This window comes from Podarcis gaigeae, assembly GCF_964106915.1.
Source record: "Podarcis gaigeae genome assembly, chromosome: 11".
Classification (NCBI taxonomy): Eukaryota; Metazoa; Chordata; class Lepidosauria; order Squamata; family Lacertidae; genus Podarcis; species Podarcis gaigeae.
The window spans coordinates 56,695,822-56,708,999 of NC_139687.1; the positions used below are offsets into that span (position 1 = coordinate 56,695,822).

A 13,178-nucleotide genomic window follows, 5' to 3' on the forward strand; every position below is an offset into this window, starting at 1 on the left:
TTTTGGGAAGGAAATAAAGGGAAAAGAATTATTTCCCCCCAGGCGCGGGGCTGGGGCGGGGGATGCCGAAGCTTCCCCCGACCCCAGCCCCCAGAACAGGCTGCTATCCGCAAGCCTAGGGAGCCCGGCGGGAAGTCACACTGGTCTCCCCAGGCTTGCGGATATCTGTCCCCCGAGCATGTGGGGCTGGCGCTGGGGAGAAGCCCGCTTCTCCCAGCACCAGCCTCCAAACCCACCAGTCAACCATGGGGATTCCAGCAAGGTGATACAAACTGTGCAAGTATGGTTAGCCCACATCTCTTCTGTTACCTGTGATCGGACACTCCCATTGCATACAATTAATACAAAAATACTCTCCCCAGACATGCAACTCTCCCATTGCTTGCTTTGTCCTCTCAATTAGATGTCCTCTTGATTGAATATCATCTAATCTAGAAATCACCAAAGCCTCTTTTCTCAGGAGCCGTTCTGTTCCCGAAAGTGGTCTGGGTCTTCAATATGTCTCTTTTTCATATGAACTGGCCCCTATAGGAGTGCTCAAAGTTGGTGCCCTCCAGCACTAAAGTCCTGTGAATGTAACTTGCATACAATATTGCATTGTGACACACAATAACGGTTTCCTCCTAGTCCTTACAAGTGACACTGTATAGCATTGTTTAAAAAACCACACTGTGATTATACACACACACACACACACACACACACACACACACATATATATATGTATGCTGGTGGTATCAGCTAATATTGCTTTAGAAGACTGGCTCCAGCCAGTGAACCTGCAGTTGGTCACCACAGATCTCAGCCCTCATTTGTTCCATCAATGTCACACCCCTTTCTAAACAAACAGGATATTCTGCTCACTTCTGACTGGCATACGGAGAGAATTCCGAGACTTGCTGATCTGCGTGAAGTTATTTGCGACTTAAAATGGATGAAGACCTCCACCAACAGCTTTGTTTTCCTTCTGAGCTGTTTATCTTCCTTGGGAAGTCCAGACACCACTACGGACAGGAAGATGCACGAGGCTCAGCCTGTCACACGTCGCAGGTGGACTTGGCGTTTTGTCCGTCGTTTCTCGACAAGTAATAGGCCCGGTTGGCTTCTGGGTAGGAGACTTTGGAGAGAGGAAGTTTGTAGATGGCGTCGTTGGTGGTAGTTAAGAGCAGGAAAGTGAGCGAAGATAAACAGAAAGGCCATGTTCCCAAAGGCATTCCGAACTGAAGGAGAAGAGAGGTTCAGAAATGGGGATCAGTCATTGCTTCTTTATCCCAGATTCCTAAGTGCGTAAACTTGGTACCCATTGCATCTAGAAGAGACTAACCCAATCTCCTTTTTGGACCTGAAACTAGATGCAGAACCCCATGGACTGTAACATCCCCAACTTGTTTTGCTCCTTGTTTGTTCACTCCATCTGCCCACTTCCGCTTGTTGCTTTGTCAAACGCAACCTTCCTCCAACATGGTACTTGGAGGAACTCAAACTCCTGTGTTCAGGAATGTTGGAAGCTACTGTCCAATCACAACTGAGGCTGAGAAAGGCCATTGCAGTATCTGGCCAAAGAAGAGCTTGTGCAGTAGTTCGTGACATTTTGTTTGGTCTCTAAAAAAGATATTAGCCAATGGCAGATTTGGGAAGTACTTATTATGGACCAGGGGCCTATGCTTTTTAAGCATCTTAGGTTGGTTTGTTCATTTGCTCTGGCTCTGAACAGGCAACAGGTATTCAAAGTGAAAAGACAACATGATAAAGTAAGGAACAGAGGATTTTCTGCATTGCATCTCTTTACTATTCTGAGGTCTCCTCTCATTTCATTTCATTTCATTTCATTTCAGGGGTTTGCCCAGTTGTCGGGGAAACCCCAAAATGAAACAGTGGGGTTATGCAGGTGGCATGGAACAATGTATGCCATCACGTATAACATTTGTTTGCCTGTATCTGTTTTAAAAGGTGTATTGAGTTTGAATTTTAATGATGAATGACCTTATGTATGTGTGTTCTGGACAGTGGATTCCAATTTCATTAGTATACTGGCTGTAAAACCATTCGATCCAGCAGTTTACACATTTTCTAAATAATGAATAATTGCAAGAAGACAGGAGTGCTGTAGAATAGCAGCTTTACTTTTTTTTATTCCCCTTTTAAATCTCCCAGAGTCAGGAGCCAACAAGCTCCTTTTTGTGTGCTTCCATTTTTTTAAAGGGGGGTGGGAATTCAGCCATCTCCCTGCTACTTACCCTCCCAGGACTCTTAAGGGGATGGTGACCTTATCACTAAGAAAGCGACTCTGAACACTTAATGATGAATTCAACCCCTTAAAGCCTGCAAAACTCACCACGGAAAACATATGGCCCAGTGCTCCTCCTGAGTAGGCAGTAAACAGAGCTGGGGGAAAAAAGAGAGGCATGGGTGGGGGGAGATGAGACAAAGGAGAAGTAAATTAGACTAGTATATATGGCAGATTCTGAAGTGGCCAAACAATTAAACCCCTGTGTTGCAAACAATTAATAGCCAAGGCAACACAATGACCAAGTACAACAATAAAAAAAATTCCTTCCAGTAGCACCTTAAAGACCAACTAAGTCAGTTCTTGGTATGAGCTTTCGTGTGCATGCTACTGGAAGGAATTTTTTTTGTTTTGACTATGGCAGACCAACACGGCTACCTATCTGTAACAAGTACAACAATGTGATGTCAATATAAACTCTCTATATACTCTATACAGAACCTTGAACAGCATGAAATATATGAAATATGCACTCTCAGCCAGCGAAACCAAATAAACAGAAATCTTATAAATCTCTGAAAGTCGCAAAACATGCACTCTTGATGGATTATATTGCAAACATAGAACCAATTAAACAGAAGTCTGTTTTCAAGACTGTTTTTAAGGAAAGAACTTATTTTTCTATTCCAATGGGACCCCTCTATTTCCCTTTTTTAAAACAAAAGTAATGAGAATGAGACAGAAGGGGTGGCAGAGGAAATGGGTAGACTCAGCTTCCAAGCTTTAAATTCTGCTATAAACTAAGTCAATGTATATTTTTTTAAATCCAAGAGAAATTCCCCAAGTTCAATCCCTGGCATCTTCAGGGAGCAAGTGATGGGAAATGAGACTCTGGAGAGAAGCTAGCAATCATAGGAGGCTAATACTGGGCAACAGGGACAAATGCTCTGACAGTTCCCTATGGGTTGTGTGAGCACAATAGGGATGAAACTGGGTACCTACCACAAGCAAGTGCAAGAAGGAAGGTCTGCCAGGTGAGGGCGTAGAACATGCCCCCGATTGCGATGCAAGAGAGGCAACTGTTGTAATTCCACAAGCCGGCGTAAATATTGTTGAAAGGTGTGGCTAGGCTCAGGGCTGCAAAGAGGACAGGTGAGAAGAAGACACGTCACTCCTGGGCTGAAGTCAGGGCAAGGCACTTTTGGCCCTCCAGATGTTGCTGAACTAAAATTTGGCCCATCCGATGGGAGATGGCGTCCTGCCACATCTGGAGGGTCAAGTGTTCCCCAGCCTTGATACCTAGGAAATAATAGGAGCAGCTGCCGAGACCATATAACACCGGTCTTGCACTATTGCGAGACGTGTACGGCCCCCAAAATGCCGGAGCACATTCTCTACACGTTCCACGCCGAGTTTGGACGCCTTCCCTGGAGGGAGATGCATCCGGACCGGCAACTCATGGAAGAATTCTTTAAAGTAAGAGGCAGGTGCTTTGGATAGAGAGCCATAGCAAGGGGGGGGGGGGAACGGGGAAGGAAGTTTGGAAGGAGCTCCCTGTCCTCTTCAGGCGGTGCAATTCAGGTTATGCAACAGAGCCCCGAACCTGGGATGGCGAATGTGTGGTCCTCCCAGTGGGTCAAGAAGTGGGAAAGTCTGGTGGGTTTAATGAGGGTCTGTGAGCCAGACGTTCCCCATCCTAGTTACTATTGGCTCCCAGTATGTTTCCAAACACAATTCAAAGTGTTGGTGCTGACCTTGAAAGCCCTAAATGGCCTTGGTCCAGTATACCTGAAGGAGCGTCTCCACCCCCATCGTTCAACCCAGACACCGAGGTCCAGTGCCAAGGGTCTTCTGGCGGTTCCCTCACTGCAAGAAGCCAAGTTACAGGGAACCAGACAGAGGACCTTCTTGGTAGTGGCACCAGCCCTGTGGAACGCCCTCCCGCCGGATGTCAAAGAGAACAACAACTACCAGAGTTTTTGAAGACATCTGAAGGCAGCCCTGTTTAGGGAAGCTTTTAATGTTTAATAGGTTATTGTATTTTAATGTTCTGTTGGAAGCTGCCCAGAGTGGTTGGGGAAACCCAGCCAGATGGGCGGGGTATAATAATAATAATAATAATAATAATAATAATAATAATAATTTGATTAGGTCAACACAATCTCTAGAAACCTTCTACCCTAGGATCTCAAGATGGAATTTGACATGCAAAGGTATCTGTGGTGAGTCCCCCCTCATTTCACCTAGAGGCAAGTTCTTCCCTCTTTAGACCCCAAGCATGGTTTGTTTATCTGGCAAGCTAACCAGATACTAACATCTCAGTTATAACCCCAGTTTGGCTGGATATATGATGGAGTACTTAGGATAATGGTTTAAGCCAGTTCTGGCTGCCTAGGGCACTCTCATACCTGCAGGCACCCCCAGTGCCGAGCCAATCACGGCATGGATGAAGATGAGCGGGGAGGAAATGAACAGAGCCACCATGATAATGCCTCCGGTCCAAGGGTTATCACAGCCGTACACTTGCCCAACTCCCACTGGGACGGACTGCAATATCTGTGGAACAGGTATTGGGAAAAGATATATCAGGTTTCAAGGTTGTATGATAATGGTCTTCCATACAAATGCCTCCATATTAATAAGGACCATCAATTGCCCAGAATCCAGTCTCCCACCATACTCGGGTCTAAATGATTCAGAGAATTTATGACAGCATAGGATAGTGATAAAATATACCATTTCTGATGTATATTCTCAGCCTTCAATAGTTTTAAAATCTAGGTGTGTTCGATTCTTGGATTATGTCACCAGGAACATGTATCTATGTTTGCAGAGTGCAAGTATTATTTAGGACACTCTGTGTATGTGTGTGTGTTAAGGTGGGTCCCATAGCCACCTGGTTGGCCATTGTGAGAAATAAATGCTGGACTAGATGGGCCATTGGCCTGATCCAGCGGACTCTTCTTACATTCTCATTTGTCAGTCTCCTACCGGGGCTCTCAGAAACCAGGCTCTGGCATCTTAAAGCCTCTCTGGACTTGTGTTCTAATGCAGGTGCATTCTGTAACACGATGCTGGCACAATAGTAGTATATGAGTGATGGGTTTCTTCTGCTTGTTATCCTGTTTGTTTCTATGATGTTTTTCTCATGCTACCACATTATTGCTCTCCTTAGGGCAGGCATAGGCAATCTCAGCCCTCCAGATGTTTTGGGACTACAACTCCCATCATCCCTAGCTAACAGGACCAGTGGTCAGGGATGATGGGAATTGTAGTCTCAAAACATCTGGAGGGCCGAGTTTGCCTATGCCTGCCATAGGGACTACAGCTCAACAAAAGTGGGGGAAAACCAAACCAGAACATTTGCAATAGGTCAGTCTGTAGAGCATGAGACTCTTAATCTCAAGGTCATGAGTTCAAGCAAAAGTTTCCTACGTTGAAGTGGGTTGGATTAGATGACCCTCCAACTCTACAAATCTGTGATTCTATGAAAAAGGTTATGAGGTTTCAGCAGGACGTTACAGGAGAGGCTCTGATTGAAAATGAAGCAGTTTGACCACCCGAGAACTTTTGCAGACATGAAGAGTATTGAAAGAGGGGTCTCATGTGACCGACCCATTAGCATTATGAACACAAATCACCATGAATGAACAATAACCAATGCTCTGTTTCCAATAACCAATAACCAATGCTCTGTTTACAGGGACGCGGGTGGTGCTGTGGGTTAAACCACAGAGCCTAGGACTTGCAGATCAGATGTTCGGCGGTTCGAATCCCCGCGACGGGGTGATGTCCCGTTGCTCGGTCCCTGCTCCTGCCCACCTAGCAGTTCGAAAGCACGTCAAAGTGCAAGTAGATAAATAGGTACTGCTCTGGCGGGAAGGTAAATGGTGTTTCCGTGTGCTGCTCTGGTTTACCAGAAGCGGCTTAGTCATGCTGGCCACATGACCCGGAAGCTGTTTGCGGACAAACGCCGTCTCCCTCGGCCAATAAAGCGAGATGAGCGCCACAACCCCAGAGTCGGTCACTGTTGCTCAAGGGCACCATCTATGCTGCCTTGCTACCTGAGGAATCCAGAAATACTGGCCTCCCCTTGTCAGCCCTCCTGGGTGATGGACACTGTGGCTTCCAGATGCTGCTGATCTTCAGGCCCCATCACCTCTGGTGTTGATGGGAGTTGGTGTCCAGCAACATCTGGAGCAGGGCTGTCCCAAGATGTTTTGGCACCTGAGGCAGATCACAAAATGTTAAATGTTCGGGAAAAGTCAGAAGCCCAAGGCAGTGTAAGTTCCTCAGCTAAGTTCATTCAACATTTGTCAGTGAAAAACAGCTCACTCATAGGAAAACAAGAGCCGAACTGACTGGACAACACAGTAATAAACCGTGCATGAACTGGCCGTTGAAAATGCATGCTTTTACTTGCCATTGGAACGTTCGACTACCAACGCTTATACGATTGGATAGAACACGCCTTGTAACATAAGATGTGTTAAACCCAATACATAACAGTATCAGGAACAAAGGGGAAAGGAGTGATCTGCCACCCCGGTGGATCCTGCTGCCTGAGGTGGCTGTGTCACCTTGCCTAACTGGTGGGCCGGCCCTGGTCTGGAGGGCTGCAGGTTCCCCATCTCTGTGGCGAGGATTCTGCAAGGACATTCCATTCATTAAATTCCTCCTTCTCCTGAAAGGAGAATTGGGCATCTCAGCCACCTGCACGGAGTGGAAAGTTAGCTATCAACAGGGAGCTCCCATCTTAAGACCTGACACTATCTGCTAAGGGGAGGGGAGGGACGCTGTTACTGCTCCCCCTCCAGTTGAATGAAGTTTGCTACTGTTCCAGGGACATATAAACTGGGCTTTTGTCAGCTGAACTCTCAACCCCTGAGCTGGTATGCGCCCTTCCTTCCTTTCAAACAAGCAGCTAATGTCAGGCAGTGAATGTTATGAATCTGAACCGTGATGAGCCAGCCGCCGAAACAAAGGCCCCCTTTTAAATGAAATTAAATGCCCGACGCATGAGTCTGCTTCAGCTTGACAGCAGAAAACTCATTACTGCTTTGGCTAAGTCACAGGGGAGCGTTCCACTAAATGACGCTGCTGGCACGCGCTTTCTGAAGTCTCTTGCGGAGATAAGAATAAAAAATATTTCTAATAACCTGTTAATCTCACATAATACGTCTCCCCTCCATGGAAGCTGGAGGTGACTGGTCTCAGTGCCAAAAAAACCATTTGCCAACGGAGGCCCCAAACTGTACTTTTCCACTCAGTTTGTGGGACACAGCGCTGCTCGCGTTAACAGTGTCTTGACGGTTTTCAGGAACATGGCTCCCGAACGTACAATTCTGTGCATATCCCAAATATTTCATTACAGCTAACTGAGCGAGCGATTGAGGGGCCGGGTGTGTGGCCCTGAATCAATATGATCTTGAATCTAACTCTCAGGTTAAAAGAGACAACGATGGGGAGTGATGGAGGTATGAAGAACACCATTAGGACAATTGGGGTTAAAATCCAGAGGAGCATTTGAGGGAAAAAAACACATTCTCCTTCCCTCCCTCCAACGTAATTTTTGGTGGAGAAAACTCTTCTCCATGCTATGAGTGGGGAGAAATTTGATTCTCTGAACTTCACGGATGCCGTGCGAGTAATTCACTTATTTGTTTTTTTAAAAATTGTTTCTATTAAATATTTTCTTGGTTACAAAAGCACATAACGGCGTCTCTGCTTTCAGTTCACAGAGTTTTCTACAGATCATTCATATTCAACATGAGATGCTAATGTTATAGACCATATAAAATTGGGGGAGAAGAGAAGGAGGGCAGCAAACTTTTGTTCATCTACATAGTGTACGCATAAGGTTTTTGTGTCAGCATCACATGGGTTGGTCCTATTTCTATTCATTTATTAGTTTTTGTTGGCGGAGAGAGAGATTGGGACACAGGGCAGGGTTGGTTGCCTATAGTTGACTGCAGTGGGTTTTGTTTGCGTGTGTGAGAATTGTTGGGTCAATTTAGCCATACTGATTCATATGCTGTTGGTGGGTTCCTGTTGTCGTCTTGTTGGGCTGCGTATGTAACAAAGGGGAGCCACACAGGGGTGAAGATGTCCTCTTTTATTCATCCCCATGCTAGTTTCAATTTGTTGGTTTATTTTTCTAGTAGGGCTGTTTCCCATAAGGTTTGGTACCAGTGGTCCATGTTTACTCCTGACAGGTCCCTCCAGTGTCTGGCTATGATGCTCCTGACTGCTGAGAGAAGGTGGCTTAGGAGTACATTGTAGTGCGCATGTGAGTTGCTTCTGACCTGCCACGGACAATCTGGAAGGGAATGCGGACCTCAGGCTACCTTGACACATAAATTCAATCCCCCTCCCCACATCTACAGGACCGCCTCTCCTGGTATGCCCTGCGGAGGACCTTAAAGTCCACAAATGACAACATTTTGGAGGTCCCAGGTTGTAAGGTGGTTAGATTGGTCGCAACTAGGGCTAGGGCCTTTTCAGTACTGGCCCCGATTTGGTGGAACGCTCTGTCACAAGAGACTAGAGCCCTGCGGGACTTGACATCTTTCTGCAGGGCCTGCAAGACAAAGCTGTTCCACCAGGCCTTTGGTTTGGACTCAGTCTGACCCTTACGTTTTCCTCCCCTTACAGTCTAGATCTATCTGCTACTTTTAAAATGAGGCTGGATTTTAAATTGCATTTTAACCTGTATTTTAAATGGCTCCCCCATTATGATTTTACTGCAATTTTTCTGGTGTTAGCTGCCCTGAGCCTGGGTCTGGCTGGGGAGGGCGGGGTATAAATAAAATCATCATCATCATCATCATCTTGGCAGCTTCACACTTTGAAGGTCTCTTCACGTAATTATTCAATGGGTGACCAACTGAAGCTAAAGTGGTTATAGATAAGGCTAGGACGATTGCTGAGCTTGGATCTGTTCGCAGGAAGCATGGCACTGCTCCTTTTCCACCTGATCACGTTTATTTGCCCTCGTGCCAACGAGAGACCAAAGTCTCCGAGATCCAGGGTGTTTGGAGGTTGGAAAGATCACTTGGATGCCATAACGTGTCAATTGGGCCCAATTAGGCAGTTAGGGGAGTTAGTTGGTGGCGCATATAAAAGTTGATTGCCACAATAAAATCTTATGCACAACTTTACCACCCGGGTGTTTTTCTATGGCTCTGGGGTTGTCATATAAACCAAACCCACAAACAGCCGCTTTGTGGGTTAGGGGGCAAAGGAAACTGCTTAAAATCAGCGCAAGGTTTGCTGCTGCTATTTCCAGTGTGACCCATGCCAGATTAAACCCTGTGGAGGCCCCTAGTCAGTCAAAATATCAGGGCCCCCTCTCACACTGAACGAAGAAGGCTAGATTGTAATTTTCCATCAATATCACACCAATAATATTTTGATCTGTTGTCGCAGGGCCCCTAAAGGGTGTGGGGCCCAGAGGTCAGTGCCTACTCTGCCTATTTGGTAAACCGGCACTGTTTGTGGCTTACCTAGGCAAATTTGGTGTTGGGCATGGGCCACACACAGCACCCACAAATCGAGGAGCGGGGAGGGGATCCTGCCTGGGATGTATCTGGTGTTTTTATGTTGTAAACCGCAAATAGAAGGGGAAGAAATGGAGGCAGTGAGAGATTTTACTTTCTTGGGCTCCATGATCACTGCAGATGGTGACAGCAGCTGTGAAATTAAAAGACATCTGCTTCTTGGGAGAAAAGCAATGACAAACCTAGACAGCATCTTAAAAAGTAGAGACATCACCTTGCCAACAAAGGCCTGTATAGTTAAAGCTATGGTTTTCCCAGTAGTGATGTATGGAAGTGAGAGCTGGACCATAAAGAAGGCTGATCGCCAAAGAATTGATGCTTTTGAATTATATTGCTGGAGGAGACTTTTGAGAGTCCCAAGAAGATCAAACGTATCCATTTTGAAGGAAATCAGCCCTGAGTGCTCACTGGAAGGACAGATCCTGAAGCTGAGGCTCTAAGACTTTGGCCACCTCATGAGAAGAGAAGAATCCCTGGAAAAGACCCTGATGTTGGGAAAGATGGAGGGCACAAGGAGAAGGGGACAACAGAGGATGAGATGGTTGGACGGTGTTCTCAAAGCTACCAGCATGAGTTTGACCAAACTGCAGGAGGCAGTGGAAGACAGGAGTGCCTGGCGTGCTCTGGTCCATGGGGTCACGAAGTCGGACACGACTAAATGACTAAACAACAACAACATGTTGTAAACCACCCTGTGTTCTTCGGGTGAAGGGTGTTATATAAAATAATAATAATAATAATAATAATAATAATAACAATAATGCCATTAGGCAGAGTGCAGTGACCACCTCAGGCAAACCAAGCATCCTCACTGCTAATAATTCCAAGTTTACTCCTCAAATCCCCTATGTTTCAGCCACCACATGAGTGGGTGAACAGGAACATTATAAAAAACTACTGAAATATTAAGAGCAAGGAGGGGGGAGCAGATGGACACCACCAGGGAGGGGATTGCAGAAGCATGGGACTGCTACTAAGTAGACCATTTAGGCAGCATGCCATAATATCACCACTCTGAGAGCCAGAGGGCCTGAGATGGTTGATATTGGGGGAGGCAATCTTTTACGTACTTGGGCAACAGCATAGAAGCACTGTGAAACCACAAGCCAGGATGAAACCTCAAGTCATGTAATCAACTTATTAAAACTGTATTTGATATTTGATGCTTATTTATATAAAGGTAAAGGTAAAGGTAAAGGGACCCCTGACCATTAAGTCCAGTCGCGGACGACTCTGGAGTTGTGTGCTCATCTCGCTCTATAGGCCGAGGGAGCCGGCATTTGTCCTCAGACAGCTTCCGGGTCATGTGGCCAGCATGACTAAGCTGCTTCTGGCGAACCAGAGCAGCGCACGGAAACGCTGTTTACCTTCCCGCTGGAGCGGTACCTATTTATCTACTTGCACTTTGATGTGGTTTCAAACTGCTAGGTTGCCAGGAGCTGGGACTGAACAATGGGATCTCACCCAGTCACGGGCATTCAAACTGCCAACCTTCTGATTGGCAAGCCCTAGGCTCAGTGGTTTAGACCACAGCGCCACCCGCATTCCATCCTTATTTATATACATGCACTCAATTAGGGCCAACGAGGAAGGCATCAAAGTCGAAATGTGTTTGGGTCAAATTTTTACCTCCAGTACAGTTGTTATACATTGATTATTTATTGAGTTATGGTGCTTTCTTGAAAGACTATTACCTGTTAATCACATAGTTCCATCCACATTTTTTAAAATAAAAAAATAGAGAATCATTTTCACTGGATTCATTGTCCAGTGTCCATGACTCAAGGCTTGTTCTCAGCTCGATGTTTTGCAATTGTCTTGTCCCTTGGTGCAGAATCCCATTGTGCTCAGCCCAGTATAGGAGCAACCAGCATGTAAAGGGTAATAAATGCAGGAATTGGGCCCCGCAATCCTTTGTCTGAAAGTGGTTTGTTTCCACCCCCTGTTCCCTCATTCAGAGGGCCCCCCTCCCCTCCGTATGAATCCCCTTGGCTGAGAGATGCGAGCATTTGAAATGGCCCTTACCAAAGATGCTTCGGCCTCCCACCACGTTATGTTGGGCACTGAGGTCACGGGTTGAATGAGTGTCGAGGGGAAGAAGGGGTTGTGGGGGCCGGTGGCGGCCACGTACATGCTCAAAGCCAGGTTGAAGGGCAGCGTGAAAACTGGCAGGTCCCATTTGCTGAAGACGGAGGCCAAGGCACTCGTGAAAATAGGACTGGAATAGAAAAACAAAAGAGCATAACTGTACACAGACAGGAAACACAACAGAGCTAAGGGGGACACAGTTTTGCGTTAAAATGTGCTTACGCTAACTTATATGTATAGATTCACAGTTAGTAATATTGCATGGGATTCAGCTAATAGGTCCTGCCAGCAGTGATTTGCACTTGCACAACGGGATGTCCCATGCAATTTTTTGCATGCAGTCATACCTCATGTTACGTCCGCTTCATGTTACATTCTTTCAGGTTACGTCCTGTGGCGACCCGGAAGTACCGGAAAGGGTTACTTCTGGATTTTGCCGCTCATGTATGTATAGACGCACAAAATGACGTCACGTGCATGCACAGAAGTGGCCAATCACAACCTGCGTGTGCACAGACGTGTCGCTGCAGGTTGCGCTCTTTTCATGTTGTGAACAGGCCTCCGGAACGGATCCCGTTCACAACCAGAAGTACCACTGTACATGTTTTTGCAAAGCAGTTTCCACAAATATAATGCATTTTTAATGTTACTTTCATTATTACAGTGGTACCTTGGTTCTCAAGCTTTAGGGAAGCTTTTAATGTTTAATAGACTATTGTATTTTAATATTATGCTGGAAGCTGCCCAGAGTGGCTGGGGAAACCCAGCCAGATGGGTGGGGTATAAATAATAAATTATTATTATTATTATTATTATTATTATTATTATTATTATTATTTGTTCTGGGACTCTGTTCGACTTCCAAAACCATTCAAAAAGCAAAGCGTAGCTTCCGATTGGCTGCAGGAGCTTCCTGCACTCAAACAGAAACCTTGTCGGTCGTTCAGCTTCTGAAAACCGTTCGCATACCGGAACACTTACTTCCAGGTTTGTGGCATTCAGGAGCCAATTTATTTGGGAGGCAAGGCGTTTGAGAACCAAGGTACCACTGTATATGCATTTTAAAGCACATTTTAGTGTAGTATATGGATTTGCACCAGGCCCATTGGCAGACTAACTCTTGCGTTGCAAAGATGTCTGCAAACATGACAAGGAGGCTGACAACATCAATCCAGATACGCGAGAATCCCTTGCAGACGACCACAGTGCCTGGAGACAAGCAGTCAAGTTGTTCATCCATAGCTGTGACCAGAGGAGGAATGACCACTGTGAGGAGCATAGAGAGACGAAATGCCATGGTGCAT

The 13,178-nt window shown here is 46.0% G+C and overlaps 1 protein-coding gene across 2 annotated transcripts in view; it reads right to left on the reverse strand.

The window, feature by feature from the left end:
* Positions 1 to 234: 234 nt before the first annotated feature.
* LOC310827123 (urea transporter 1-like) overlaps positions 235 to 13,178 on the reverse strand; it is a 29,188-nt gene continuing 16,244 nt past the window's right edge. For both annotated transcript variants that reach the window (XM_083702853.1, XM_083702852.1), the window contains exons 5-9: positions 11,812 to 12,004; positions 4,636 to 4,783; positions 3,230 to 3,364; positions 2,336 to 2,385; positions 235 to 1,220 (exon numbers count right to left, since the gene is read on the reverse strand). In XM_083702853.1, coding sequence (XP_083558979.1) covers positions 1,038 to 1,220; positions 2,336 to 2,385; positions 3,230 to 3,364; positions 4,636 to 4,783; positions 11,812 to 12,004 — 709 coding nt within the window. In that variant the 3' untranslated portion in view covers positions 235 to 1,037. The remainder of the gene's footprint in view (positions 1,221 to 2,335; positions 2,386 to 3,229; positions 3,365 to 4,635; positions 4,784 to 11,811; positions 12,005 to 13,178) is intronic.